Source organism: Lampetra fluviatilis, chromosome 14 (assembly GCF_964198595.1).
Source record: "Lampetra fluviatilis chromosome 14, kcLamFluv1.1, whole genome shotgun sequence".
Classification (NCBI taxonomy): Eukaryota; Metazoa; Chordata; class Hyperoartia; order Petromyzontiformes; family Petromyzontidae; genus Lampetra; species Lampetra fluviatilis.
In genome coordinates, this window is record NC_136288.1 from 10644349 (window position 1) to 10671080 (window position 26732).

The 26732-nt window shown below is 41.8% G+C and overlaps 1 protein-coding gene across 1 annotated transcript; it reads right to left on the bottom strand.

Moving 5' to 3' along the window:
• LOC144935749 (F-box only protein 32-like) lies at nucleotides 1-21690 on the bottom strand. Its single transcript, XM_078862493.1, has 9 exons — nucleotides 21341-21690; nucleotides 15576-15673; nucleotides 15347-15396; nucleotides 14351-14443; nucleotides 9443-9536; nucleotides 8450-8634; nucleotides 4833-5015; nucleotides 2538-2681; nucleotides 1-1213 (listed from the first exon to the last, which is right to left on the bottom strand). The coding sequence occupies exons 1-9, from the start codon at nucleotides 21448-21450 to the stop codon at nucleotides 1124-1126; spliced, it is 1047 nt and encodes a 348-aa protein (XP_078718619.1). The 5' UTR covers nucleotides 21451-21690; the 3' UTR covers nucleotides 1-1123.
• Between the last annotated feature and the right edge of the window lie 5042 nt (nucleotides 21691-26732).

The window sequence follows — 26732 nt, forward strand, 5'->3', positions numbered from 1 at the left end:
TTATTTTTATTAATTTTAATTTCATTTCACGTGACTTTACCGAAATAACTAAGAGTATTGGACAGACGCTTTCCTGTCACGTGGGTAGCACGAGCCGAGCTGCGATTATGATGCATGGAAGCACTTAGATTCGGCTCAATCTAGGCAACCTGATGGGATAGATTCGTACATATGGCCACGTTAATGCGGGGTTTAAGAAAACAAAACTACCTTGATGAAGAGCAATATGGTGTTCCTCGAAAATGACGATTATCTAGAGTTGTGTTCTTCCTTAGGGGAATACAATCTAGAGCATGAAAAATACTCTTTGATGTAAAATACAGTAAACAAAAACAATGTCGTGTCGACTTATGGGAGTTGCTTGCAGCCAAAAGGTTAGGGTGACACAATTCAATGCTTATTTTATCACGGTTAATTGGGAGATGCGTCACGAAACTAGAAATATGTGAAAATGTGTTCTCGTTGTTGTGGTAAATTTATAGTCTTTGCCATTCCTTTAATTTATGATTCTACATGTTCAAGACACCGTGACCCAATTATACGTTTCCTTTACCAGGTCAAGCCGTACCTGAATGACTAAAACGTTTGGATTGCTACTCAGTTTAACACGTAGGCTTTCGCGAACAGTATCATTCATAATAAAGGTTTTTGGGTTGGATCGCACATTTACAATAACGCGATCTAACCCAAAAACCTTTATTATGAATGAATTGCTACTCAACAGCTATGTTTAACTTTTAATAAGCAAGAGTGGTTCTGTTATTAGCACGGAGCACATCAATCTGTGCAACTGAAACCAAGATCACGCGCAAAACACGGTTCAATGAAATCATGAGTTTCGTCAAATCCTAAGTGGTATAAACGAACACTCAATGAAGAGTGTTCGTTGATGTGAAGTGTTAGAGCATGCATACCGAATAGTTGTTTGCAGTTCATTACAACCCCGCTTATAAATCCTTCACACAACATTGATTTTATCGTATGCGCTTGCTTTCTGTTCATTCCTTACTAGTCCCTGAGAAAATCGTCCTCTTGAAAAAAAAAAAGTTTCGTTTGTATAACTTGGCACTGTTTACGCGGGCATTGGGAGCACACCGTTCCAGGGCAGCGGTCCTCAGTTTCATCAGAATTTGAACAGATTGATGAAGGCTTGTGGGGAGAGCGGAATGTAGGCACACTCAGGATTATTAGCTGTGCAAGGGTGGCCAGTGTCCTGAAAAAGAACACGCACACACACAGCAACACACATCAAAACACTGGGTTTGGGAATTTCGTTTCTTTTCACAGTTAATGTGTGTCCATTTAATCACCGAAGTGAACTGCAATCAGGTTCGTTTTATAGTTTGGCCAATAACGTTGCATTAAAAAAGAAAAAAAACGGAGAACATCTGTCTGAAATTATCTTGTTCAAGCTCTCTGATGTGTTTTTTGGGAGTCGTTTCTCACTTAGTTCGGCACAATGTCTGACGTTTCACTCGGACGTGCTGGAGCTTCTTCAGGAACTGAATTCCGTTCTTCGTGAACTGAATTAATATCCATCTCCAAAAGAAGCTCCCAGACATCATGCCGACAACACGTGGCACAACCCTCAAACCACACGAGAGTGCTCCACAGAATAACCACAAAAACGTACACGCAATCATTCATTCTATTTTGTAGCATCATACCGCCCCATACCACTCGTACAGAATGAACTGGCAAGGCTAGGAGCGCAGATTGTCCACAATGCCTTGCTAACGAGGTCAACAGGTATCCGCACTAGATTTGAAGCTTTCGTGACTGCAGGGATTCATATTTTAAGGTTTTTTCGGTAAAGTCACGTAGGTAAAAAATTAAAATTAATAAAAGTAAAATAAAAATAAAATAAAAATCACGACGCACCAACCTTACCATAATAATAAAAAGGGGGCCGGTCCTGGCCCATCCCCCCCCTCAACCAGTATATATACGGGGTAGTATCTCTTGGAATTTCTCATTTACTTGATACAGCTATCGTGCTGTGACGGTTCCACCTGAAGACGGAAGCTTGTGTTGCCTCCGAAACGTCGTGATTTTTATTTTATTTTACTTTTATTAATTTTAATTAATTTTTTTTTACCTACGTGACTTTACCGAAAAAACCTGAGAATAGGAATCCTTGCAGTCACGAAAGCTTCAAATCTAGAATCGTAATACACGTGGCAACTCAGACGAGCGAGATCAGTCTTGGTTTACGATAATGGGTTCCAAACCTGACATGAGGAAACAATGCAGATTTGGCATTTCACGTTTCTGCATTCAATGGGTATTGAAAAAAGAAAAAAATCTTTGCTGTTATAACCTGCAAGTGTGATAGCCAATGCTTCTGCATTGAACTCCGCATGACTATATTTGGGCAGCACATCAACCTGCAGACGGAAGCTTGTGTTGCCTCCGAAACGTCGTGATTTTTATTTCATTTTACTTTTATTAATTTTAATCAAAATTTTTTTACCTACGTGACTTTACCGAAAAAACCTGAGAATAGGTATCCGCACCCCAGTGGTGACCTCTCTCACCTTCCAGAAGAGCACGTGGCAGTGACGGCAGAATTGCGGGGTGTCGCCATACTCTTCCTTGCGTGGGTAGCAGCGCTGCATCTTGAAGTACATTCTCTGCCAATCAATCTGCCCTTTGTCGTTCAACATCAGGCGCCTGCGGAACTGCAAACACAGACGGACACAACACGGCAATTTGATCTCGATTACGCGAAGCGTGAGCTGGGATTTTGAGGTTCACCGCGCCTCTGGCAATGGGGGAGCTGCCTTTTCTAATACACGCTTTTTATTAACTCACTGTCTGTCGTTGTCGTATCCTTAAATCTTGTAACTCAATTTTAACTCACTTCCCAATGTGGTATGGACTGCAATCTTGGTATATTTATGTCATACTGATGACAATACTATATTCTATAATAAAAAATATATATTTTTATATTTTTATACATTATTTTTTATGTTATCTTTCGGCTTGGGTCTAATTGTCCACGCTCAACTGACGTTGGCTGTAAATTACCACGGCCCCTTACGTTGTGGCAAGCTACGGGGCCACTTCCTGGAGTCGTTGAGTTCTGCCATTACGAGTACGGTACATTTTATGAAAGCGTGTTTTTAAAAAACTTTGTAAAAATATAACTTTTTTGCTGTTAAGATATGTAATAATTTGCACGTTTTTGTTCATGGGGTTGTTTTGACTATAGTTCACTACGCTGGTCAGTGCGGAATGACTCAGAGGGGGAACACCCACGACCGGTTTCGACATCACTTGCCAATGACGTTAGCCATGGCAGGGATTTGAACTCGCCTTGCCGGGTTCACAGCACAATGCACTAACCGTTGCGCCACCACTCCATCCCCTTACCGTGATGCATTGAAATGTATTAACATATTGTTATTTAATCGCAGGTAATTTTTAAATGTGGGGATGTGAAGTATGGCTTTACATACAATGACCCACACGTGTGAACAATTATTCAGGTTTTTTTTTACTTCATACAAGAGATGCCATGCTTAATTATTTCCCTGTAGAATTCAAATCACCGACTGTGCAAACTGGCTGTATGACAAGCGTAATGAACCATGCGGATACCTGCTCACCCACCGTTAGAATAAAAGCAGCGACGCTGCTAGGGAACTTTAGAATGATTTCTGTGAAAATGCCCACTTGAAGACCTTATACTTTGAATTCTGTACTTCATTGTTTTCTGCTACCAAAGGTATATTTTCTTTTATCTCAGACCAGTTAATCATTATCACATGCGAGTAAGCAACAAGCTAAACATGTTCTGAGTTTAAGGGTTGCAAAGCAGTCTTAAAAAAAAAATTCCAACCCCATTAAGACGTATTTTAATGTGGCTTCGATTCCAGACGTTAACAAATCCTTGCCATGCTTGTCAGATAGCTACCGATATAGTATAGACATTATGTATAGTATGTATGCAATTATGCAGTCCTAATCAAACGCAGCTAACCTTTACAACATCACATGTGGCAGACAAGGTAATAGCAGCACATTCGCACGAGGCACTAGCAGTGACATATACAGCTGTGTAATTTTAACCGTGGAAAAAAAAATGGAGGAAAAAAAAACCTCACTGGCATGACAAGGACATCGTGTCCAGCTACAACACTGAAGTCCACTACATTGAGCAACGCACGCTCATTGGACATTCTTTTGTTTTATTTTTGGACCGATTTAACCGGGCTTCCAGAAAACACGACGAAAAAAAATACCCACTGCGCACCTGTTTGTCCAAATTGAAAGCCCCCCCCCCCTCCCCAAGCTCACGTAGAGTTTACATCAAAAGTAAACACTAATGAACCAAACAATCAACGGCCGACCTCTGCGAGCATTCTAAAGGAAGCTATAACCAATGTGGATTTCAATGGAGTGCTGGTTAATAAAACACCTTGCCCTGACTACGTGTTGCAGGCCACACTTCAAGACTGGATAAAAACTGATTTGAAGCTTTCGTGACTGCAGGAATCCATACTCTTTGGTTCTTTCGGTAAAGTCACGTGGGTATAAAATAAAATAAATCACGACGCTTCGGGCGCAACACAAGCGTCCGTCATCAGGTGGGAAAGGGGTGACGGATGCTTCTGGGAAGGAAGAGCGTTCCAGACGGCCGCAGAAGCGCATCTGAAAGCGCAGGGCGATGCGGTGACCCGTCTTTGTTCGATGGCTCGCAGCCAAAAGCCGCTTGCGGGGGATGACAACGTCTCGCTGAACTATACTAGGCCCTTAAAACCAAGCTCGCGGGACCACCATTTTGTGCAGTTACAACTACCCCCTCTCGAAGGTGGCTTCTGTACCTGGCGTTCTGTGAAGTGGTACTGGCAGAGACGTTTCCACAGCAGGCGGTCCTCGCAGAGCCCGCTGAGGCGAGCCGACACGCGGCCCACGCTCAGGATGTCGCGCCCGTCAGCCAGGCGCCGCAGAATGTTGAGCTGCATGTCCGTCGGGAGGTCAACTAGAGTCAGGCCTTCATCTTCTCTCTGGTCCAGGGAACACAAACAGAATGGCAGTGCTCTGATCAGCGTCGGGGCTAAATATGCAACAGACAAGCATTGCGAGGAGAATTGTTTTACCAAGGCACAAATATTGCATGTTGCATTGTTCAGTCTTTAACTGCCTTGAGATAGGCACAAGGGTAAATGTGCAGCCCTGCAATTCCTTGCTCATGGGCACGTAGCTAACAGAAGGGTTTCTACTCGAGGAAGCTCTGGAAATCCCCGTTTTTGGGGAGTAGTTTGGCCTATTCTTCAAATGCTGACCAGATATTGGAAGAAGTGGCGGTACCCACACTTTAACCCACTAGACGCAACCTGCCAATCGACTAACTTGGAGTCGTTCCATGTAAACTTATGGGTGGGCAGAGGTGCGAGGATTTGAGAAACTTGCCCTTGAAATTCTAGACGTGCAAAAGTGCCCCTATGCTTCAAAAGTCAAGCAGTATTTGTACCTAGATATGAGGTGAAGAGGACTTTTTGTGGAAAGAAAAAAATGTAGCAATAACACGAGCCTGACATTGAGTTCCAGGCTAAATAATTGGTGCTCACTTGGAAGCGAACAATTGCAAAAGGAAGAAATTACTTCAATGAAAAAAATATGGCAAAAATGCGCAGTTCAAGTCAATGTGGAAAAATAAGCGTGCCGATTTTCTGGAATAAATTATCTCTGGACAACTGTTTATAAAGCTTTCATTTTGTGTTGCTCACATCACAGGAATATTTCATATATTCACTTTGCAAACCACTGAATATCCCATATATACATTGTTTTGCAAAAAAGCTGTCCCGAATTACTGAAATCGTAATACATATTCTTAGGTTTTTTCGGTAAAGTCACGTAGGTAAAACATTAAAATTAATAAAAGTTAAATAAAATAAAAATCACGACGTTTCGGAGGCACGTTTCGGAGGCAACACAAGCTTCCGTCTTCAGGTGGAACCGTCAAGTAACTTTACTTGATACAGCTGTCGTGGCTGTGACGGTTCCACCTGAAGACGGAAGCTTGTGTTGCCTCCGAAACGTCGTGTTTTTTTATTTTACTTTTATTAATTTTAATGTTTTACCTACGTGACTTTACCGAAAAAACCTAAGAATATGAATCCTTGCAGTCACGAAAGCTTCAAATCTAGAATCGTAATACACGTGGCAGCTCGGACGAGCGAGATCAGTCTTGGTTTACGATAATGGGTTCCAAACCTGACATGAGGAAACAATGCAGATTTGGCATTTCACGTTTCTGCATTCAATGGGTATTGAAAAAAGAAAAAAATCTTTGCTGTTATAACCTGCAAATGTAATAGCCAATGCTTCTGCATTGAACTCCGCATGACTATATTTGGGCAGCACATCAACCTGCAGATTGTTCTCATTTTCAGCCCATATTGGTTTCAACCGCATAATTTTTCATTGATGATAGACTTTCACTAATGAAAACTATTTAAACAATTGTACGCTTTATCCCCTTCCAGAAAAAAAGAATAAAGAAAGGTATCTCTAATTAATGCTATTTTAGCATGTTTTCAATTGCTTACCTTTGTACAAAATCTGTTTCCACTTTAAGAAAGAAAAAAAAAGCCACCCCACTCCCATGTTCTTTCACTGCCAGGAATTGTGGCTTTGTAAAACATAACCGTCGTGGATATTTATTTTAAATAAGTCAAAATCTGTGCTTGATTTATTCGCATTTGTTTAAAAAAAAAAGTGCATTTGTACTTGAATCGGGCCACATTTACCAACATACGAATGTCGGCATAATAAAACACCAATCGCGGAGCGCGAGCATATCAATAATTGGGCCATGTACGTAAAGAGGGCACTAAGAAGGCCGTGCAATGTTGTCTTCCACAGAGAGATTAATTCTATTGCGTAGGCTTCCGTGGCTGTGCTTTATATAGCTGTCCTGACGTGCGCGCGGATCAAGCGAGCCATTTCAATTAAGTTCGTGAAGAAGCTCCCAGAACGTGGAGCGGAATGCAGGACACGAAGTCGGACAACATGCGGTATATGCACCATCAGAGAGAGCTGTTAGTAGTGTGAAGCCAACGTGTCAGTGATTTCCTGCTCAAATGAGCACTGATAATCTCAGCATTGCGTTTAACTTATTTGGCTACTGTAAACTTCCACGTAATGTACTCCGTTGAGCTATCATTTGTGGCCAGGCTGCTTCTAAAAACGAAGTAAATAGGTCAGTGGGCTTTAGCTGGTAAAATAATCATGAATATATTATTATTATTGATTTACTTACCTTTCCTATATTTTTAAATCCTTTATATTAAGTTCACTTGCTTGCTTGCTTGCGCGCTTACGACCGTGCAAATCTTTCGGTCGTTTTTAAACCCACTTCCCGTGATCCAATCGAGCTGACATTTTGCACACAAACTCGTTGTGCGTGACTATATATTTTCGTGAAAATTTTTTCACATTTTTTTACACTTTTTAGGAAAAAATAAAATATATTTAATTACCAATTGCTTAATGGTGGCAGGCAATCATCTGACCCATAGGTGGCAGCCATATCAAGCCAGAGGACGAGAAGACTCTAGCCGCCACGCATATAAAGGATTTATAGTGAAAAACTTTGTTTTTACGGGTTAATTGTTTCACTTCTATCGTGTTTTCGAATAGTTCGTTATTGTAGCTCTCTGATCCGCCCCTCCTGGACGTCTGAAAACCGCTTTATAGCTCATCAGATTCCTCCACTATAAAAAACAGATTCTGATACAGCCCTGAGCCAGTGGTGGAAATTCCACTATCCTATGATGGGGACGAGTCTATTGACAAGCAAACCACGGTTGACTTCCTGACTAATTAATGCTTATTATTTCGACCCTGAAGGGTTGATGGGCATGAGAAGTAGTGTAAATGTTGCTCTAATACCCACACAGCATTGTTCTCCTGGACATCTGTGAAACTACTGGACATCTGTGAAAGAGCATTTTAGCTCATCGGATTCCTCCAGCATAAATATTTTGATAAATATTCTGATTATATTTACACTTCTGATTTAAAGCTTTCGTGACTGCAGGGATTCATATTCTTGGTTCTTTCGGTAAAGTCACGTAGAAGGGAAACAATAAAATAATACAAATATAAAACAATACAATTCTCACTATTCTTGGTTCTTTCGGTAAAGTCACGTAGAAGGGAAATAATAAAAATAAAACATAATAAAATATTTTATAATGTTTTATTTTTATTATTTTATTATTTCCCTTCTACGTGACTTTACCGAAAGAACCAAGAAGATGAATCCCTGCAGTCACGAATGCTTTAAATAGAAATTCTCACTATTGTTTTACATTTTTATTATTTCATGGTTTCCCTTCCACGTGACTTTACCGAAAGAACCAAGGATATGTTTACACTGTTCAAAGCACTCATAAGGAAACACTCGTTTTGAGACGGGAGGATTACTCACGGCTGTGATTTGAATATGCTTGAGCTGGTAGTGCCACTGCAGGATGCTCTCCATGCGCAGGTACCACAAGTTAATATTGCCCACAAGCACAGACTTCCCCACGCCTTCCACCAGCTGGCACAGAGACGTGTGCAGACCCTGCAGGAGCTCTTTGATCAAGCGGATGTTCTCCTGGTCCTTGAGCACTGCATCGCACGGAACGCAACACGCAGGCAGTTGGCAAGCGCTTGCATCTTTGTCCTCCGACAGCGGCTAAAACGCAATATTATGTTTTTATTAAAACAACTTTGTTGAATACTTTGGACGAAATCCTAGGCAAGGAATGGCCATGATTATTTGGCGAAGCACAATTTAATGATAGTTTAAACAAACTTTATTGTGCACCCAACGGAGCGGTAAATTTGATGTTTTCAAAACTGTAGCCGTTAGATCTTTAGAGGATACTGAAATCCATGCGCTGTATCTGTAAAAATATTTGATTTGAGTATTTCACGATCTTTTTCGTTGGCCAAGTTAGTTGGCCAAATCCGGAGCGTACTTTAAGCTGAACATTAAGAGGAGGGTAATACCGCTAGCAACGTGAGTCCAAGAGAATGACTGACCAATGGCCTTATAACTAACCTGAAAATAGAGGTACAATAACATATCTCAGTACAAATTGCAATACAGCTAATAACACATATATATAACTGCCGTATGAATCTGCAATAGGTGTTTTAAATTCTCAAAAAGTGAAATCCAGTTGTTGTTCTCACATTGGCCGCATATAAATATTTTTATTGGCCAAACATTAGGGACAGCCACGGTAACAGATACCATTTGTTGACCAAATGCAGATTGCAGTGGACTGCCAAAGAATTCTGGTAAGCACCGATGGCCTCATTCCCCCCTCTCTACCCCCCCTCATCAGAACAATCTGCCAAGTCACCCTTTAAACAATGTGCCCCCCGAACTGTGCGCTTCACGGGTTAAAGGCCACACACGCTCACTCACCTTTGTTAACAATCTTTTCCAGAATGTTGAAATAGTTTTTCTGCGCGGCCCCACTTAAAGAGGTCAGTTGGCTCTGCGCGATGAGCTGCAGAAGCTGAGAAAAGAAAAGAAATGCGGCACTCCGTTGCGATGGTTATTTTTTTAACAACTGTATGGCACATTCCGATTTAAAGCTTTCGTGACTGCAGGGATTCACCTTCTTGGTTCTTTCGGTAAAGTCACGTAGAAGGGAAATAATAAAATAGTAAAAGTTTTTTTTACATATTATTATATTACTATATTATTTAATGTTTTATTATTTTTTTTTATTTTTTATTTCCCTTCTACGTGACTTTACCGAAAGAACCAAGAAGATGTATGGCACATCTAAAAATGTACGTTCATATATGTTGCGCATTCGTTCTACGCGAGCAACGTGACCAAGCTACGCAGAAGAGAATTCCGCAGGCAGTTGCTATCCTGCATAAACACCGCAGCGAAAGTTTCCTGCAGTGAATATGTTACGTCACTTCATGCTTTTACAATCGCATTACTGTTGTGTATGCGATGCGGTGTTGGTGAAACAGTGCATTTTATGTTTCTGTGTCAAGGGAAGTACGCCGTATAAATGTTTGTACCAAGTATGCAATTTATCAGCCCGTAAATTATCAACATGTTCGCTGGCAAAAAAAACAAAAGTGTTAAGCACCTCTGCCACGAAAAAACATCGGTTATACAACCCGACTTTGCACAGGTCCACTGGCACTGAAACGCGATATGTTTATGGCATTGCTGCGAGCCCTGTTTGCTGCACGATGTCATTCCAGTTGCACATGGCCAAACGAAAATGTCAACAGAGCCTCAGCCTGGACAAGAGAGAGTCCTCGCATCCCCCCCCTTCCCCCCACCCAGTCCGACCTCCCCCCCCCCCACGTGTCTGACCACGAGTGTTGGTGTGGCACGCGCCCGCTGCATCACATGGCGAAAGCCAAACAGCAGTAACTAACGGGTCACCTGCCAGGACAAAATTAGCCCCACGATGCCACGTGGAAAATCACTACTGCAGCCCACCGCTGGTGGTCTCGTAGCAGTGAATGCACACATATACACACACACAGCACCGACCGCGTCTCCCGTATCCTTCTTTAACAACACTCAAGGCTTTTCCTACGCCCCCACCATCACCACCAACCTCTGTAGGTTCTGCAGCTGTTACGATCGCTCAACGATTGAGAAAACATATCCGTAAGGATTGAGTGGCAATTGTGAGAAATACTTTTTTTTTAAAAGGGAGCTAGCTTTCTTTTTTAATTGCAGTTATAATTGTTGATATTTCGCGTGTTTGGTAAAATAATGTTCTTGATATATTTCACAAGCCATAGTGCGTTCAAAGAATAAAAGAGCGTGCAATAGGTTGAGTAGGCTCGTCCTAAGCAGTAAACACTTGTTATAAATGCAGTTAATTATGAACCAATAGTTCAAGCTTAAAGCCACGGTTAAATATATTAAACACTAAGTGGGGGACGCATTTGTCACTAGGCAATTTAAATAATTTTTTTGAAACCGTTCTACGGTTTTATTTTAAGTTACGCATGTGATATAAGTTCATCCTGAAGTTTGACAGTTATATTTTGCATCATACACTATAAATAATAAACTGGTACAATCACCAAAATATAATCCTCCAGCATAATGTAATCTTACTTTGGATTAGGGATAAAAGTTGGCCAGGAGATGGCAGTGCACTGATAATTAAGACAACAACATCTTCTTTCTATCTTTACAGAGCTTTAAGTTGTAGCCCCTCTTGTGCATGGGGTTTCTCTGGTAATGTGGTTTCATCTCACATGGCAAACATTAATTCATGGAATTGGCCAAAAATACCAATGCAGAATTCTGATAATAACGTTTTTATTTTCCAGTATAGCTTATCATTATAATATCTTGGCCTACTATAGCACGACACATGGGAGTGATAATATATAAGACCACTGAATATGACACTCACTTTTTTTTTAATCGGTAGGAAGCTTAGGTTTCCTACAGCCCACCATAACCTCAAAATAATCACCTAGATTTTAGATGGAAAATACGAGCCCATAAAAAAACATTCCATGACAACAGGCAGATAGCCGTGAAATGGAAAAACAAGTACTGCACATAAATAATTTTAGAAAATATTATAATTGTTCAGCGTGCGAAATGACCACACGTTAATTCTCCAACTAAGCCTATACATGCTAACCAAGAACGAAGAAGTTCAACATCAACACATCCCCTTGTGGAAAGAGGGCCTTGACCAAAACCTCTGTGGTGATCTGAGGGACAAACCTCATGCATCACATTATCCACCACATTATTACGTGCGAATTCACTCCACTGTATCTGTGCGAAAGTGTGGCAGATAAAATTATTCATATAACCGCAGAGTCATGGGTAAACTCGTGGGCATTAAGGTTGCGGACAATAGTTCTTCTGTAATATGTTACATACTACGCGAGAGCTACATTGCTTTCGACTGTTGTGAAATGTAGAAATTGCATACTACTGCGCGCATATATATTGAATAATTCTAGATTTGAAGCTTTCGTGACTGCAAGGATTCATACTCTTAGGTTTTTTCGGTAAAGTCACGTAGGTAAAAATAATAATAATAAAGTAACATAATAATAAATGAAAAATAACTAAATTAAATCACGGCATTTCGGAGGAAACACAAGTCTCCGTCTTCAGGTGGGACCGTCACAGCCACAGTTGATACAGTAAATTTAGCTGTGACAGTCCCACCTGAAGAAGAAGACTTGTGTTGCCTCTGAAACGTCGTGATTTAATGTAGTTATTTTTTATTTATTATATATTTATTATTATTATTTTACCTACGTGACTTTACCGAAAAAAAACGAAGAGTATATTGAATAAATTCGTTGAGCACGTAGCAACATGCACTGCTGGGTGAGTCACATGGTTCTGAAAGTGTTTACTTGCTGGTCAATTTCGAGTCATTACAGACAGTCATGCGGAGCACAAAAATAGAATTGGACTGGTATATCCCTCTGTCTGTCAGCTGTTGCCAGGAGTAATGCAACGGAAGACATGGGGACAGCAGTGTGATTTTCGCCATGCCGTCCACTCGACGTTTACTCAACGTTGTCCAGCTCGAAGTGTCGTTTTAACCACCGACAATGAAAGTGTTTCCAGGTGGCCGAAGCGGTGTGTGTGTAATCTCCTAATTGCAAAATACCACCGGACAAGTTTTGTTTTTGCACATCACAGTAAGTTTACAATGTAAACATTCACTTGTGTAACGTTTCATGCAAGGACGTTAATACTGACTCTTGCAATATGTATGACGGTTCCCCTACTGAATTCCAATAGATTAGTGTGTGCGTGGCAATGTAAGCACGACAAATATGCAACAGATACATTACTGTGCCCACTCGCTAATGCAGTGCGAATTCAGCCAATCAGGATTGTGATGTTCTGCCAAAAGTAATGTGCCTCTCGTGTTTTTTTTAAAATCCTTTATATTAAGTTCGCTTGCTTGCTTGCTTGCGTGCAAATCTTTCGGTCGTTTTTTAACCCACTTCCCGTGATCCAATCGAGCTGACAATTTCCACACAGACTCGTTGTGCGAGACAATTAATGTTCGTGAAAAAAAATTCCCAAAATTTTACACTTTTTAGGCAAAACATTTTTATTTTACATATATTCAAATAGAACGCATTCATAGCTTTGGCTGAACGTCACAGTGTAGGAGCCCAGAGCGTAACCCCTCCACAGGCCGTGGCGGAGTAGCGCAGTTGGTAGCGCCCTCGCTTCCCATGCAAAAGGTCGCGGGATCGATCCCCGCGTCCTCCACAGGCGAATATATTTTTAAATCCTTTATATTAAGTTCGCTGCCACGCATATAAAGGATTTATAGTGAAAAACTTTGTTTTTACGGGTTATACTTATTTGCAAAACTAGGTGATTAAATGTGTAGCGAGGTTTATGAACATCACAAAGTTTCAAAACATCTAATACAGTAGAAGCTGCGTGTGCGTTCACCCCTTGCTTACAACCAAAGCAGTTTCAAAATCAGAAGTTGCCCTTCGACTTGCCCAACCAGTAAGAACGTGCTTATTTATATTAGAACTGCGCTTTGTATGAGGTGTGCTTATATCCAGCAAAAGAAAACCTATCGCCCTGAAAGCCATGTACACGCCATGTGGAGCATGTGGTAGGGCGACCGCACAATCACCAACAACGCCTACATCTGCAGTGAGTTGGCCTTGGGTGACAGGCTACACAACTCCACGTGATGGTAAGGTGAACCTTGTGAAATCAACACTGCTATCCAAGCAAGCAAAAGCAACAGCTGTTTTGACCACTTTTTTTTTTCACAGCCCAAGTGCTGGCAGGCCGATATCAAAGTCAAACAAGAGTATGGACATATTCTTGGTTCTTTCGGTAAAGTCACATAGAAGGGAAGTAATAAAATAAGAAAAATAAAAAATAATAAAATAATTATCACGACGTTTCGGCCACAACGCAAGCAGCCGTCCTCAGATGAGCAGCCGTCCTCAGGTGAGGACGGCTGCTTGCGTTGTGGCCGAAACGTCGTGAGAATTATTTTATTATGTTTTATTTTTATGTTTTATTTTTATTATTTTATTACTTCCCTTCTACGTGACTTTACCGAAAGAACCAAGAATATGAATCCCTGCAGTCACGAAAGCTTTAAATCGAAAAGAGTACAGACATTTCTGGCTATACTCTATTCATAAAATCATCGATGTTCATGTTTTGGAAGGTTCTCAGTTTATGCGAACATGTACTGGGATTTTTTTCATGCATAGTGCCGTGGCCACTTTTTGCGTCTAAATTTGTAGCTGAACATTGGCCATCTCCATACTGGATGAATCATTGACAGCTTGTTTTTGCACTTACTCGTACAACGTAGGTGAAGCGCCGTCTGTCATGGATTGCAGCAGAAAAGTCGAGTCGATTAAACGCCTCTCCCAGGGTGCAGTAGCCGTGACGCTGAAACGTAAACAGATTTCACGGTCACATTAATTGACAAGTCGGTTATTTGGTCATCGTTCACAGCCCAATTATGATTGCTTATGTAACTGTTGGGTGGCCGGAGTGGTGGCGAAGTGATTCGTGCACTTGGCAACCCGAGTTTGATTCCCGGCCACAGACAACATCACAGACGAGCGATATCTGACCTGGTGGGCCCTCCCTCCCACCCTTCCAACAACCCACACTGCCTTGCGTGGCAAGCACAGTCAAACAACTCCCGTGACCAAGAGCCATCGGAGCCCGTCATCTAGCAATGGATGTACGGAGGGATTTAAATGGTCCACACGTGTTATTATAATTAGTAAATTCGGTATGATTGCAATGCTTATAGTGCACGGCTATGACAGATGAACTAATGTATACTGTATACCAGCAGGGGGCATGGTTACTACACCCGCAATATTAACCTGCTCTGCAGCCAGACGAATAGACCTTTCTAACAAGTGGCAAATGCGCTAACCACTCCACCATTTTTTTGGTTATTTCGGTAAAGTCACGTAGAAGGGAAATAATAAAATAATAAAAAATAAAACATAATAAAATTATTCTCACGACGTTTCGGCCACAACGCAAGCAGCCGTCCTCAGGTGAAGAACAGGTCTGCCGGAAAGACAGCGTCTGAACCCATTCAGACGGCTGCTTGCGTTGTGGCCGAAACGTCGTGCGAATTATTTTATCATGTTTTATTTATTATTATTTTATTATTTCCCTTCTACGTGACTTTACCAAAAGAACCAAGAAGATGAATCCCTGCAGTCACGAAAGCTTTAAATCGAAATCACTCCACCATTATTGTATAACAGTTAAGTACAAGTTGATCCAATGTTTTAAACGTGTTTAGATCTTGCAGACAATGCTCACCTCCTTAGTGCTCCCCTTGTGAACGTATATCCATTTATCCTTATGGAAATCTGTTTGGTGGGAAGAAAATGCAAATTAGTACGTATTCAACAACCAATTGTAGAAAGCACACATTGAGGACATCTATGAATTATGAAAACACGTGAAATGTGTACACATTCGAGAGCGCTTCCACTATCAAATGCATTACAATTCGATGCATTCATAGCAGCAGGCAAATATTCCGTACATTGTGTCTTGGCAGTATTAAGCATGTCCTTCCGCCTTTTTTTCACGACAACTTCAAAGTCCTGTTCTTGTCCAGAGTTTTCCTTGTTTTCTTGAGACCTGTCAAAACAAGCAGAGCAATTCTGTGATCACGTTAGGCCAGACATTTTTGGCAATGTCCCTTTGTATTTATGCATGGAAATTCAGACGTGAACCGTTTATTACCTTAAAGAGTGTTAAATATTTATACTACGACCAGCTGTTTGATCCAAAAACTGTCCACTTTTAACAGGAACCATGCTTTTATTTACTATATATTTATACAATACATCCACAAGGTTTTCGAATTAATTACATTTTCGTTGTGAGCGTATTTAAAAGCCATCCAATAATTAACGGTGCAATGATGGATGTCGCAATATTGAATGCGATATTATAATAAACTGAATGGTCAATCGTTGGAATTGGGATTGAGGGAATACATTGTTACATGTACAAATTGTAAACACTAGTGCATTTATGATTTGCGTTGTTTAAAAAGGGCTTAACTTTGTTGTTGTTCAAGAGGAGCCAGGAATTTGCGACTATAAAACCATAACCGAAAACAAATCACACTGAATACATAGTACTCTAAAATACTGTGCTGTATTTGGAATTAAGTGTTTTAAGACTCTATTCGTTATTGCCTTCATCATGTTATTCCTCATCAATTAGCTAAACAGAGATTTTTTTGGCTTTTTTTATTGCGACTAAATAAAATCGTAACATTGCAAATCCCTCAAAAGCTATTAAGACGCCTTTGGCAGAAAGCAAAAAAAACATTAAACCAAAACATTTATGTATTTCAACATTGAGCGCCCAACGATGCCACACAACAACAAAAAACTTTCACCGTCACGCCTCAACGCTAGGAAACAGGGTTAGGCACCTTCTTCTTGGTTCTTTCGGTAAAGTCATGTAGAATGGAAATAATAAAATAATAAAAATAAAACATAATAAAATAATTATATTATTTTTCTATGTTTTATTTTTATTATTTTTTGGTAAAGTCACGTAGAATGGAAATAATAAAATAATAAAAATAAAACATAATAAAATAATTATATTATTTTACTATGTTTTACTTTTTATTATTTTTCGGTAAAGTCACGTAGAATGGAAATAATAAAATAATAAAAATTCAACAGTCAAATAATATAATAATTCTACGTGACTTTACCGAAAGAACCAAAAAGATGAATCCCTGCAGTCACGAAAGCTTTAAATCGAGGGTTAAGCACGTATTGGTCAACGTATTGGTCAATGAAACCGGGACATTCAAGGCCCCCCCCCGCTCTATCTCCGGCCACCCCTCTCCTTGGTGAGAAGTCAAACCAATCGCATGAATGGCACGCCCCCCCCCCACCCACCACTCCTCAGGCTTGTTACCAGGGGCTATTTCAAGGCAAGCAAAGTGGTCAGGATAAACTGAAGGCGAGTTACAGTCCAAAGTTATTTACGTATTTGAGACTCGTGAAACGGTGAATCATGACTCCGCTATTTTCCCCGCAGCTTTGAATGTTTGTGGGGTGGAGCGGTGGCGCAATGGTTAGCGCACTTCCGCTGCGAGGAACTTGAACAGAGTTTGAAACCTCAACCCGCAGCGTCATCCTCCGACAGTGGATGGACAAGGAGTTGTCACCAACTTACCTCGGATTCGTGGCCAGATGTTTGAGTGATCAATTATACCATCGTTTAATTTATCCACTAAAAAAAGGTGAAGGTACGAACATCGATACGAGTGACCATGCAAATGCAGGTCCGATGAAGCTAACGTACAGCACCGTATTCAACTCTTGTGTGTGTGTGTTTTTTTAATGCTGTACGCAACTTGCTACCCATGAGAAGGTTCAGCGGTAAAAAATTTAACCCGTAAAAACAAAGTTCTTCACTATAAATCCTTTATATGCGTGTTCAATGGGCCACAACCCAGCCCACATTGGTCTTTGAATCGAGCGGCTAGAGTCCTCTCGTCCTCTGGCTTGAGATGGCTGCCACCTATGGGTCAGATGATTGCCTGCCACCATTAAGCAATTGGTAATTAAATATAAAAAAAAATTACCTAAAAAGTGTAAAATTTTGGGAAAAAAAATTCACGAAAAGAAATTGTCACGCACAACGAGTCTGTGTGCAAAATGTCAGCTCGATTGGATCACGGGAAGTGGGTTAAAAAGACGACCGAAAGATTTGCACGGTCATAAGCGCGCAAGCAAGCAAGCAAGTGAACTTAATATAAAGGATTTAAAAATGCAATGGCTCTCAATGGGGTGGTTCGCGAGTTCGTATCCACACATTGGAAGTCGACTCAGGCCCCTTCGCCCGTCATGGGTCGATCAAGGGCACCTCGTCCTGAAGACTCATCCCCGCCACAGGAATGTGGAATTTCCATGACTGTTTCAGGGCTGTAAACAGGAAGCCAGTGCCATCGATGCTCAATATATAATATTGGACAACCTTATGCAAACGAATTGTCATTATTAACACTCTCTTTGCCAACACATTGGATCTGCTTTACGTTTGTTTTCTTCATCATTTTTCTTATTCTCCTGGCATTGCTGCCTTGGGAGGGAAATATTGTGTTTTCCAGTCCATCACACATACAGTAAACACTTATACGTTGTAAGCCATTAATCATGCCGGCCAAAAAAAAAAACTTTCCCATTTCAACTGAACACAAAGTTTACTCTGCTGACGTTCAACACAACTCAGGAGGGACTCGTCCTCATGCTGACGAATGACAAGTGTTATTCTCTCGCAATGGAACCCAGAGCAAAAGGCCTAATCTCATCGCCAATAAACCAAGCGTCTGATTCGCTTTGGTGGCTGCACCGGCGTCTCTGCCTATCCTCACGTGGCGCCTAGTCGCGAAGTGGCTGCAAGCCGCACACAATCTGTATACCATCACTGGTGGTGGTGGGGGGAGGGCAGACCTGTCACAGGCCTGCCCGTATATATATACGAAGGACAAAAAAACCCTCCCGAGTTCAATGAGAGGTAACTCTAAAACGTTAACACCGCTTGTTATTGTTACGGCTTTTTTGCATTTGCAATTACAAGGCGGCAATTGGGGGTCTTCGCGTTGAATAAATATTTGCATTCGTATCGGGGTACATTTATTCGACGAGGAAAAAAATGAGTGTGGATAAAATTGACTTGCAGGCATGTTGTCTTTTTAAAGGTGGGATCTTACTCAATGCAAGTCATTTGAATGGCATTATCCTGGTGGCCACATTCTTACAATGACCTGTAGTCGGTCTGAAAGCATGAATTCCATCCGTGAACCATCTGCAGTTGATGTGGCAGTATTATGCCCTCAGGCTAGCTGATCATCGAATGGTACTGGAATGTGGTATACATTTAAAATGCAGCGTATTGCTCAACATTCCCTATATACACAGGTGTGGGAAGGTGGGGTGGGATTGTGTGTTATTTTTCTTCAGCTAAACCCATAATGAACTATAACAGGTTAATAACAAACCAAACATTGTGCTGAGCTGTAATTCTACCAGTTCCTCACACACGCATAGTCAGTGTTTCATTAATCATTCGCAGTTCCTACAGTATTTACTTAGCCCACATTGCCTCCTCTGGATTGGGAAATAACACAGTACTTGCTACGTGTTGTGAAGCAATCGTAGACACAGTACAGTCGCAAAAATTGCATTTGTTGATGGGATCAAACCAGAAGCACATTGACTAAAGAGCAGTTGACTTAAATCTGGAATACCTATCAAATTACCACCATTTTATGTTTAGCACACATGCATTGGCAACAACATGTTATTTTTCCACAGTGGTCTAAAATCGTACATGCCACTTAGACATTTTTGCTCATAAACAAAGTTGAAGAATAGCATGCTCCTATTTAACTGTACTGCGTACACCTGGCAAATGGCGAAACTGAGAGTAACGACCCGTTGATTTACAGCAACACTGATGCGATGAGACAATATGAATACATCGTGGGCCAATTACTATATTATAGTTCATGACGCACACACTGATTAATGCACGGCATATGCTGATTACATCTGCATGCCTAGTCTCGGAGACCTTAATATAACTCTAGTTGTGGCATTCCCACGAACTGGTAGTTCACATTTGTGGAATACTGTTTATAGTGTACAGTGTTGGTGTCACATACTTTCCATTAAATTTGTAAACAATTTATTTTGTGTTCTCAATGATGGTAAACACTTTTTTTTTAACTTAGAAATTGTTGTACTGTCTTGTATTGTCCATTTAAGCTATTTATACCCTCATATTACAACCCTCATATTACAACCATTATACCCTCATATTACAACCATTAAATTTGTAAACAATTTATTTTGTGTTATCAATGATGGTAAACACGTTTTTTTTTAACTTAGAAATTGTTGTACTGTCTTGTATTGTCCATTTAAGCTATTTATACCCTCATATAACTCCAGGTTACTTATACTGATGACCTACATTGGCAGTTTATCTATCACCCAAGGCTACTTTGCCTCGTTCTCACCTAGTTTAACAAACTTAACTCGAACTACTTGAGGTTACCTTAACCGATAGGTTATCTAAATCCCCAGGCTACGTAGAGGTTAACCGCACAATACCTGCCACTTACCTATACATGCAAGATTACTTATACAACTTACACCACCACAGGTTATCTTTGCAAATGACATTTCCTGCATGTAATTTAGATCTCCAGTCTACTCGGAGGTTACGCTTACCTATAGATTACCAATTAACCCTGGTTAGAGGTTACACAGTTCCTAATGGTAACGTATACCCCCAAGGTTACCTATACAATGTCCCTATACCACAGGTTACCTTTGCAGGTTGCCTTTACCTGAATGTTACCTGCACCCAAGATTACTTGTGCATGTTAGCTGAACAAGCTACCCGCGTCCATGCTACTAATATTGGATCTGTAGTTTGCATGTAGGTTAACTTACCAACAAGATTCCAAATGCAACACGCCACCTATACTGCACCTAAGCTTTAGCTGGAGGTTACCACCTGTAATCTACATCAGATGCACGTGTGTGATGTAGAGTACACTGTGCGTATTTAATGGTGCCGAGCACGTGCTGTTCAACAGACAAAAGTAGTTTTTACTTGCGAAGAATGTTAAATGTACAGGGATTTAAATGGACATTGAGAGCCTTTATCAGTTGTCCATCATTACTGATGATATCGTAATTGAAGTCCATTGTAGTTTCGCGCGTCCATGACCAGGCGGAAACAGGAGAAAAATTAGTCATTAAAGTCACCGTTAGAGGGCTCGTACGACTATGACGTCACCCGCATTGGGTTCAACACAATTCCAAAATCGGAAAGAAAAAAAGCACACACATCTTGTCCCTTCGCAGACACACGCACGCACACACACCCCAAAAGTATGTTTTACACATACCGTCAGCCACACGGCCTTCGAGGAGCGCACTCATTTATGATTGGTTCAAACACACGCAAATCCCGTCTCGAAAGCTGGTCAAAGACCTATGCAGGTGAGCTTGTCAGATATTCTACACAAGGTAAAAAAACACACAATAGATGGCTCTTAGTGGCGTTACTTCATAGACTGTTGTTGTCCTTCATTCACGAAGCTGCATGCCTCGTGTTTAAACCAGCGTACCGGGGCGATGATCCAGGGCCTGGCGTGACGCATCTACCACACAGGATAGGGGGGGGGCTACAGAGTGTTAAGCGCTGTGAATGGATTTTACATTATTAAGCAACAAAAATAACAACCAAACTCACATGAATTTAATGATGTCGTTGACTTTGTCGTGGCTGCCCCTCTTCCATCCACTGCCAGTCTTGACCCAGCTTCCGCCAGGAGAACGCCAGTCCTGACCCAAGAAAGGCATCTTTTCCCCTTTTCTCAAAAAAAAAAACTCAACAAAACCACCCGCACAAGTCAAACAGCAACAGCGAGAGAGCGCGAGATAGAGATAGCGAGAGAGAAATAACAAAAAAAATAAAGGCGGTTTAAACCGAACCGCAAAAAGTGACACGCGGAATATCGTTCGCGTTCGTTGGCGCTCTCGGTCACAATTGAATGCGTTGTGCCCCCTGGGCTGACGCTCGCTCCTCTGCGCCTTTTGAAGGAGGCGAGCGAGCGAGAGAGAGGGCCACTCAGTTGCCGGAATAACACACGTGGCGGTGACGCGCTCTTTGTTGTGATGAGTGTTTCGGTGCCGCCTTGCCATTGGGTCAACCACATTCCTCCCCTTCTCCCCTTCCACCCCCCCCCCTCCAATGCTACACCATAACCCCATACAACCGTGCGCCCGATCTCGCTCCGCTCTCTCTCTCTACAGCACGTGGTGGTGGTGGTGGGGGGGAGCGGAAGGTGGTTGATGATAGTTGCTGGGGGAATTAGTGGTGGTTGTTGGGGGTTGGGTGAGCGAGTGGTGGGTGTGTGGGGGAGAGGGGGGTAGTGGAGCTGGGTGGATGGTGGTGGGGGTGATGGTGGAGTTTGCGGTGGGGATGGTGGTGGTAGGAGTCAACCCACGGCACCTGGGGTTCTGTCCCGTGATCTCCTGCCAGGGAGCCTTCGACACTTCACCTGGCCTCAAAGTGCACCTAGCATGGCACAAGCGCCTTGATGACGTTGCCGCCAGTTAGTGGTGAACGGCGGTTGTTGTTGTTGGTGGTGGTAGTGAGGGATGGTGGCAGTGATGGTGATGGAAGGTGATGGTGGAGGTAGGTGATGGTGGTTGGGACGGCGATAGGATTTTCGTATCTGCTAACGGTTAATTTGAAAGAACAATTTACGGTTGCATTTAAATGAAGGCAAAACAAACAAAATGTGTTATATCCACATGTTCCTGTACATGTTCAAGCAATGTTTTAGTACATCTGCCTATAATCTTTGGTTTTTTCGGTAAAGTCACGTAGATATAAAAATGAAGTGAAGTAAAATAAAAACTAATGTAGACTGTAGCCTGGTTCTTAATCTGCCTATATTTGAAAACCCAACATTACCAGCACGTCTTCTTGGTTCTTTCGATAAAGTCACGTAGAAGGGAAGTAATAAAATAATAAAAATAAAACATAAGTGAGAATTATTGTATTATGTTTTATTTTTATTATTTTATTACTTCCCTTCTACGTGACTTTATCGAAAGAACCAAGAAGATGAATCCCTGCAGTCACGAAAGCTTTAAATCGAAATATAACCAGCACGCATGCGTTGAAGCAAGCAGATTGTGGACCGCTTTCGACATTCTGGGTCTTATCATGCTGCTGCTGCTGTATTACCAGATGTCATTTGCGAGAACACTCCTCCTCAAATGGGGGGACCTCGTTCAACACAGAAAGCAATACCACACAAACTCGTGTACTGCTCGTGTCAAATCAACCCCGTGGGGGGGTGGGATGTTGGTACATCCTTGCCTCGTACACAATGGGTGAGAGCTTGAGCAGAATGCATTGGACAATAAAATCTACTCATTCTAACATTTGTTTAAAGTTTGTTTAACATTGACTGTGTTGTGCTCCCCCCCCCGAGTTTCTGAGTTATAACCCCTCCCCATTTAAACAAGATCATGCTGCCACAGATGTGCCAAATGTTACTTACCGGCTCCCACTAATTCGACGCATTTTTAAACGGTGAAATGTGTTGAGGGTTACAGAAACAAGCCTTCATCAAGCTCTGAAAGGTAAAAAAAACCCACAACAATCACTGGGTTGCCAATGACAGTGATGGAGAATGGGCATCGCATCTTGTCTGCAATGGTATCCGCAAATTTACCCCACTGATAACACCAGAATAACAAATGATAGGATACATTTTATGATTAACTCTTCATGGAACAAAAACACGTGTGGATAAGAGGAAGCATGGGTCTTAAGGCCGCAGATACGGGTTCTAGTTTATAACTAATAACAAATATAACATGAGGAAAATTAGACGATACGAAGGATGTCCCTGAAGACATAGAATAACCCACAATAACCACATTGTTCATGAAGTTGGCTTTAGTTAGAACAGGCATAACAAGCGGATGGAAAAGTGAAATATTGAGTAAAGTGTGTGGCTACCTGTGGGAAGATGATACTACAAAAAACTAGAAAGAATGGAGTGTAAAATGTCCCAATTAAACTAGCATGGGTTATCTTAAAATTGGAAATTAGACAATCTATTGTCCTAAAATATAATGTACACGTATCCCTCCCTCTGCACGCATCCCTTCCTCGACACAACGTTCTGGCTACCACATGTACTCTATTTGTTATGATAACTGATGGGAAGTCTCATCAGCAGAGGAGGCTCTTGCAGGCGTGTTTTTCCACTCGTGCATGCAAACATTATTTACAGCCCTGGGCCAGTGTACGAAATTAGACATTCCTGTGAAAGGGATGAGTTAGTGCATGAGACAATCCCGTTTTTTATTCTCTTTTTCCATTTGTTCGTTACCCCCCCCCCCCATCATTTACGTTGTAATGTCAGCATCGTGCCTTGAGAATTGCATTTCTATTGGGAATGTTGGCAGCAAGCAAAACTACTCTTGTTACACGTTCTTCCACCAACGCACGTAAACACGACCACAACACCCAAATCCTCAGATGCTTCAGCTGGCTCCCTCAATTGTCGGGTCCTTGGACTAACTACACGATAACCCTTCCCGTTTCTCATCATATCCCTCCCATGAATGTGCTCTCTGCTCCAGCAAACAACGCCTTCTATTGAAGCCCCCAGCCAGCATTCCCTTAGCAGGAGGTCACTCCTCTACTGCTGCCAATGCAGTTTGGAACCTCTCCCTCTGATCATTCGTGCTGTCAACTTCCTGCTCATGGCCTTCTCCTCCACTTACGTCTGTCTCTTCAAAGGTTTTATAGGGGAAGCCGCGCTGGCGAGATGTTAACTGCCTCGCCTGGCATACAGGAGGGTTGTGGGTATATTTGGAGTCTGCATCTTCTCCCTGTCGCGCGTGAATTTCTCTCTGGGTCCTCTAGTTTTTACCTCCACATCTAGAATGCCCATGTGCTTTGAGTATGTGGCTGTTATACATTTCTAAACGCCATAGTGACTCCATTTATGTCACTACACTTGTGTAATTGGAGTTTGCATGGATTTTACTCCGGGTCCTCCGGTATTTCCCTCCACATTTAGAATCATGCGTTTGGAGTATTTGGCTGCTATTACATTTCCACATGATAAGCCACTTCGTTTAGCTATCATTTGTGGCCAGGTCGCTTCTGAAAAAGAGCTGTATAGCTCAGTGAGCCTTACCTGGTTAAATGAAAACAATTATGTATCGCTTAGTTTATTTTTTTAAATATAGAAACCTCTACACTGTATACGCCTGCTTGTCTCCCATGATACATGTATCCCACTATTTTGTTCTGCACCTTAAACACTTTCCTGCGGAGGGAGCTGGTAGGAACGTTGGGTTGCTCGGTCAATGGCCAGGGTCAACGGCGGCGTGGTGTATTCCGCAAATATGGCCGACTGTGAGGGCGAGCACAAGCCGGCGTGAGCAGGTTAAACGTTGAGTTTTATAAGGGCACCACGGGGTGACCAGCCCCTCCCGAACCAGCCCCACCCCTCCCACCCCTCACCCATCCCAACCCTCCCCTCCCCACCCAGCCCCTCTACACCCAGCCCCACCCCTCCAATTTTTGGATGCACGACGGACGGACACAATAATCCCCTGTGGGCTGGTGGAACCAGGAGGTTCCTACCAGTATAAGTGGTTGCCTCTAGGCTCATTTGAGCAGGACTTTTTTATTGACGTCTTTTTATGCCCACCAAACAGTGTTCGTCGCATGTCAATGCCACCAAAATTTGTAATTCTTCGAGCTTGAAATAAGCCAAATTAAGTTCGAGGAGAACTAATTTATTGATGCAATGTGTTGTAGTCATTTGGCACCCATGCTAAGTCCATCAACTCGCTACCCTTGAGTCGGACAAGCAGTATTGAGTGGTACTCATTCTAGTGACATGTGACTGGGAGTTAAACTTGCCAACTGTGAGGCATTTTCGAGAACCACAGACCAACCTGCGAAATTGTAAAACATAGTCGAGTAATAATTCTTCACCCTCGCAAAGCCTCAATGAGTCACCATTATGTTATCAGGAGGGACTTTTTTTATCGTCAAACATTTACAAGAGTCCATATATTTATTTTCGACAATTATATTGCATATCCCCTTGTCCCATGTTATCATGAGAGGTGTTTAACCATACGTCACCACACTGGTCAGTGCCCTTTGGTCAGGCGGGCGCAGCCTAGGCCAAATCAGATATCACTGACCACCGGTGTTAGTCATGGTCAGGAATCGAGCTTAGTGCAGTGCATGAACCCCATGCATCGCAGCTCCAACCCTTTCTTAAAGTAAACATGCTAAAATATATTATTTTATCGTTTACAGCCCCTTGTTTAGTTGTCAATTTACACAATCTGATTGCTATTGATCATTTATTTTGTGTTTATAAACCCCCATACACTGTACGGTATATAACTCTATGGCAGGCTATTATTTTTATTATTATTATATGTGTGTGTTACGAAATCGCCCCTTAGCTAAAAATGGTTCAAGAAGAGGTATAGTGTTTCACGTCATGCGTCTGTTAAGCTGACACTCCTGTGTACAGAACATTTGAGGGGCACATTTTGTTTACAGATTAAGTCCCGTGGTGGAGTCCGAGGCAACATCCCAAACTATTCGGAGGAGTTGTCAATGGAAAATTGCGTAAATCTGTTCGATAAACAGCAGGAGGCAGTTTGCATTGAACAGGCATGTCATTTCGTTCATTAGCTTAAAAGCATTCACAGGGGGAATAAAATGTGGCCCCGTTGAGTTAGAGATGACCTTTACTGTATGCTATTTAATTTTATTGTAGGTCATGTTGAATTAGATGTGCCTTGTATTGTAGAAAAGTCTGGGCTGCATTCCAATCTGCAAACCGTGTGCCCATCTTGGAGAATGATGGACATGGGCAAATTCACTTAATTTCACAGCATGCCGCTGGATCTTGTACAATCTAGATCATTGATGGCCAGCATTTGCCACAATCTCAAAATATGTTGGTGAAATACACGCACCAATAACACCTTACTGGTGGTGCCTTGAGATAATATACATATTTCTCGATTTAAAGCTTTCGTGACTGCGGGGATTCATCTTCTTGGTTCTTTCG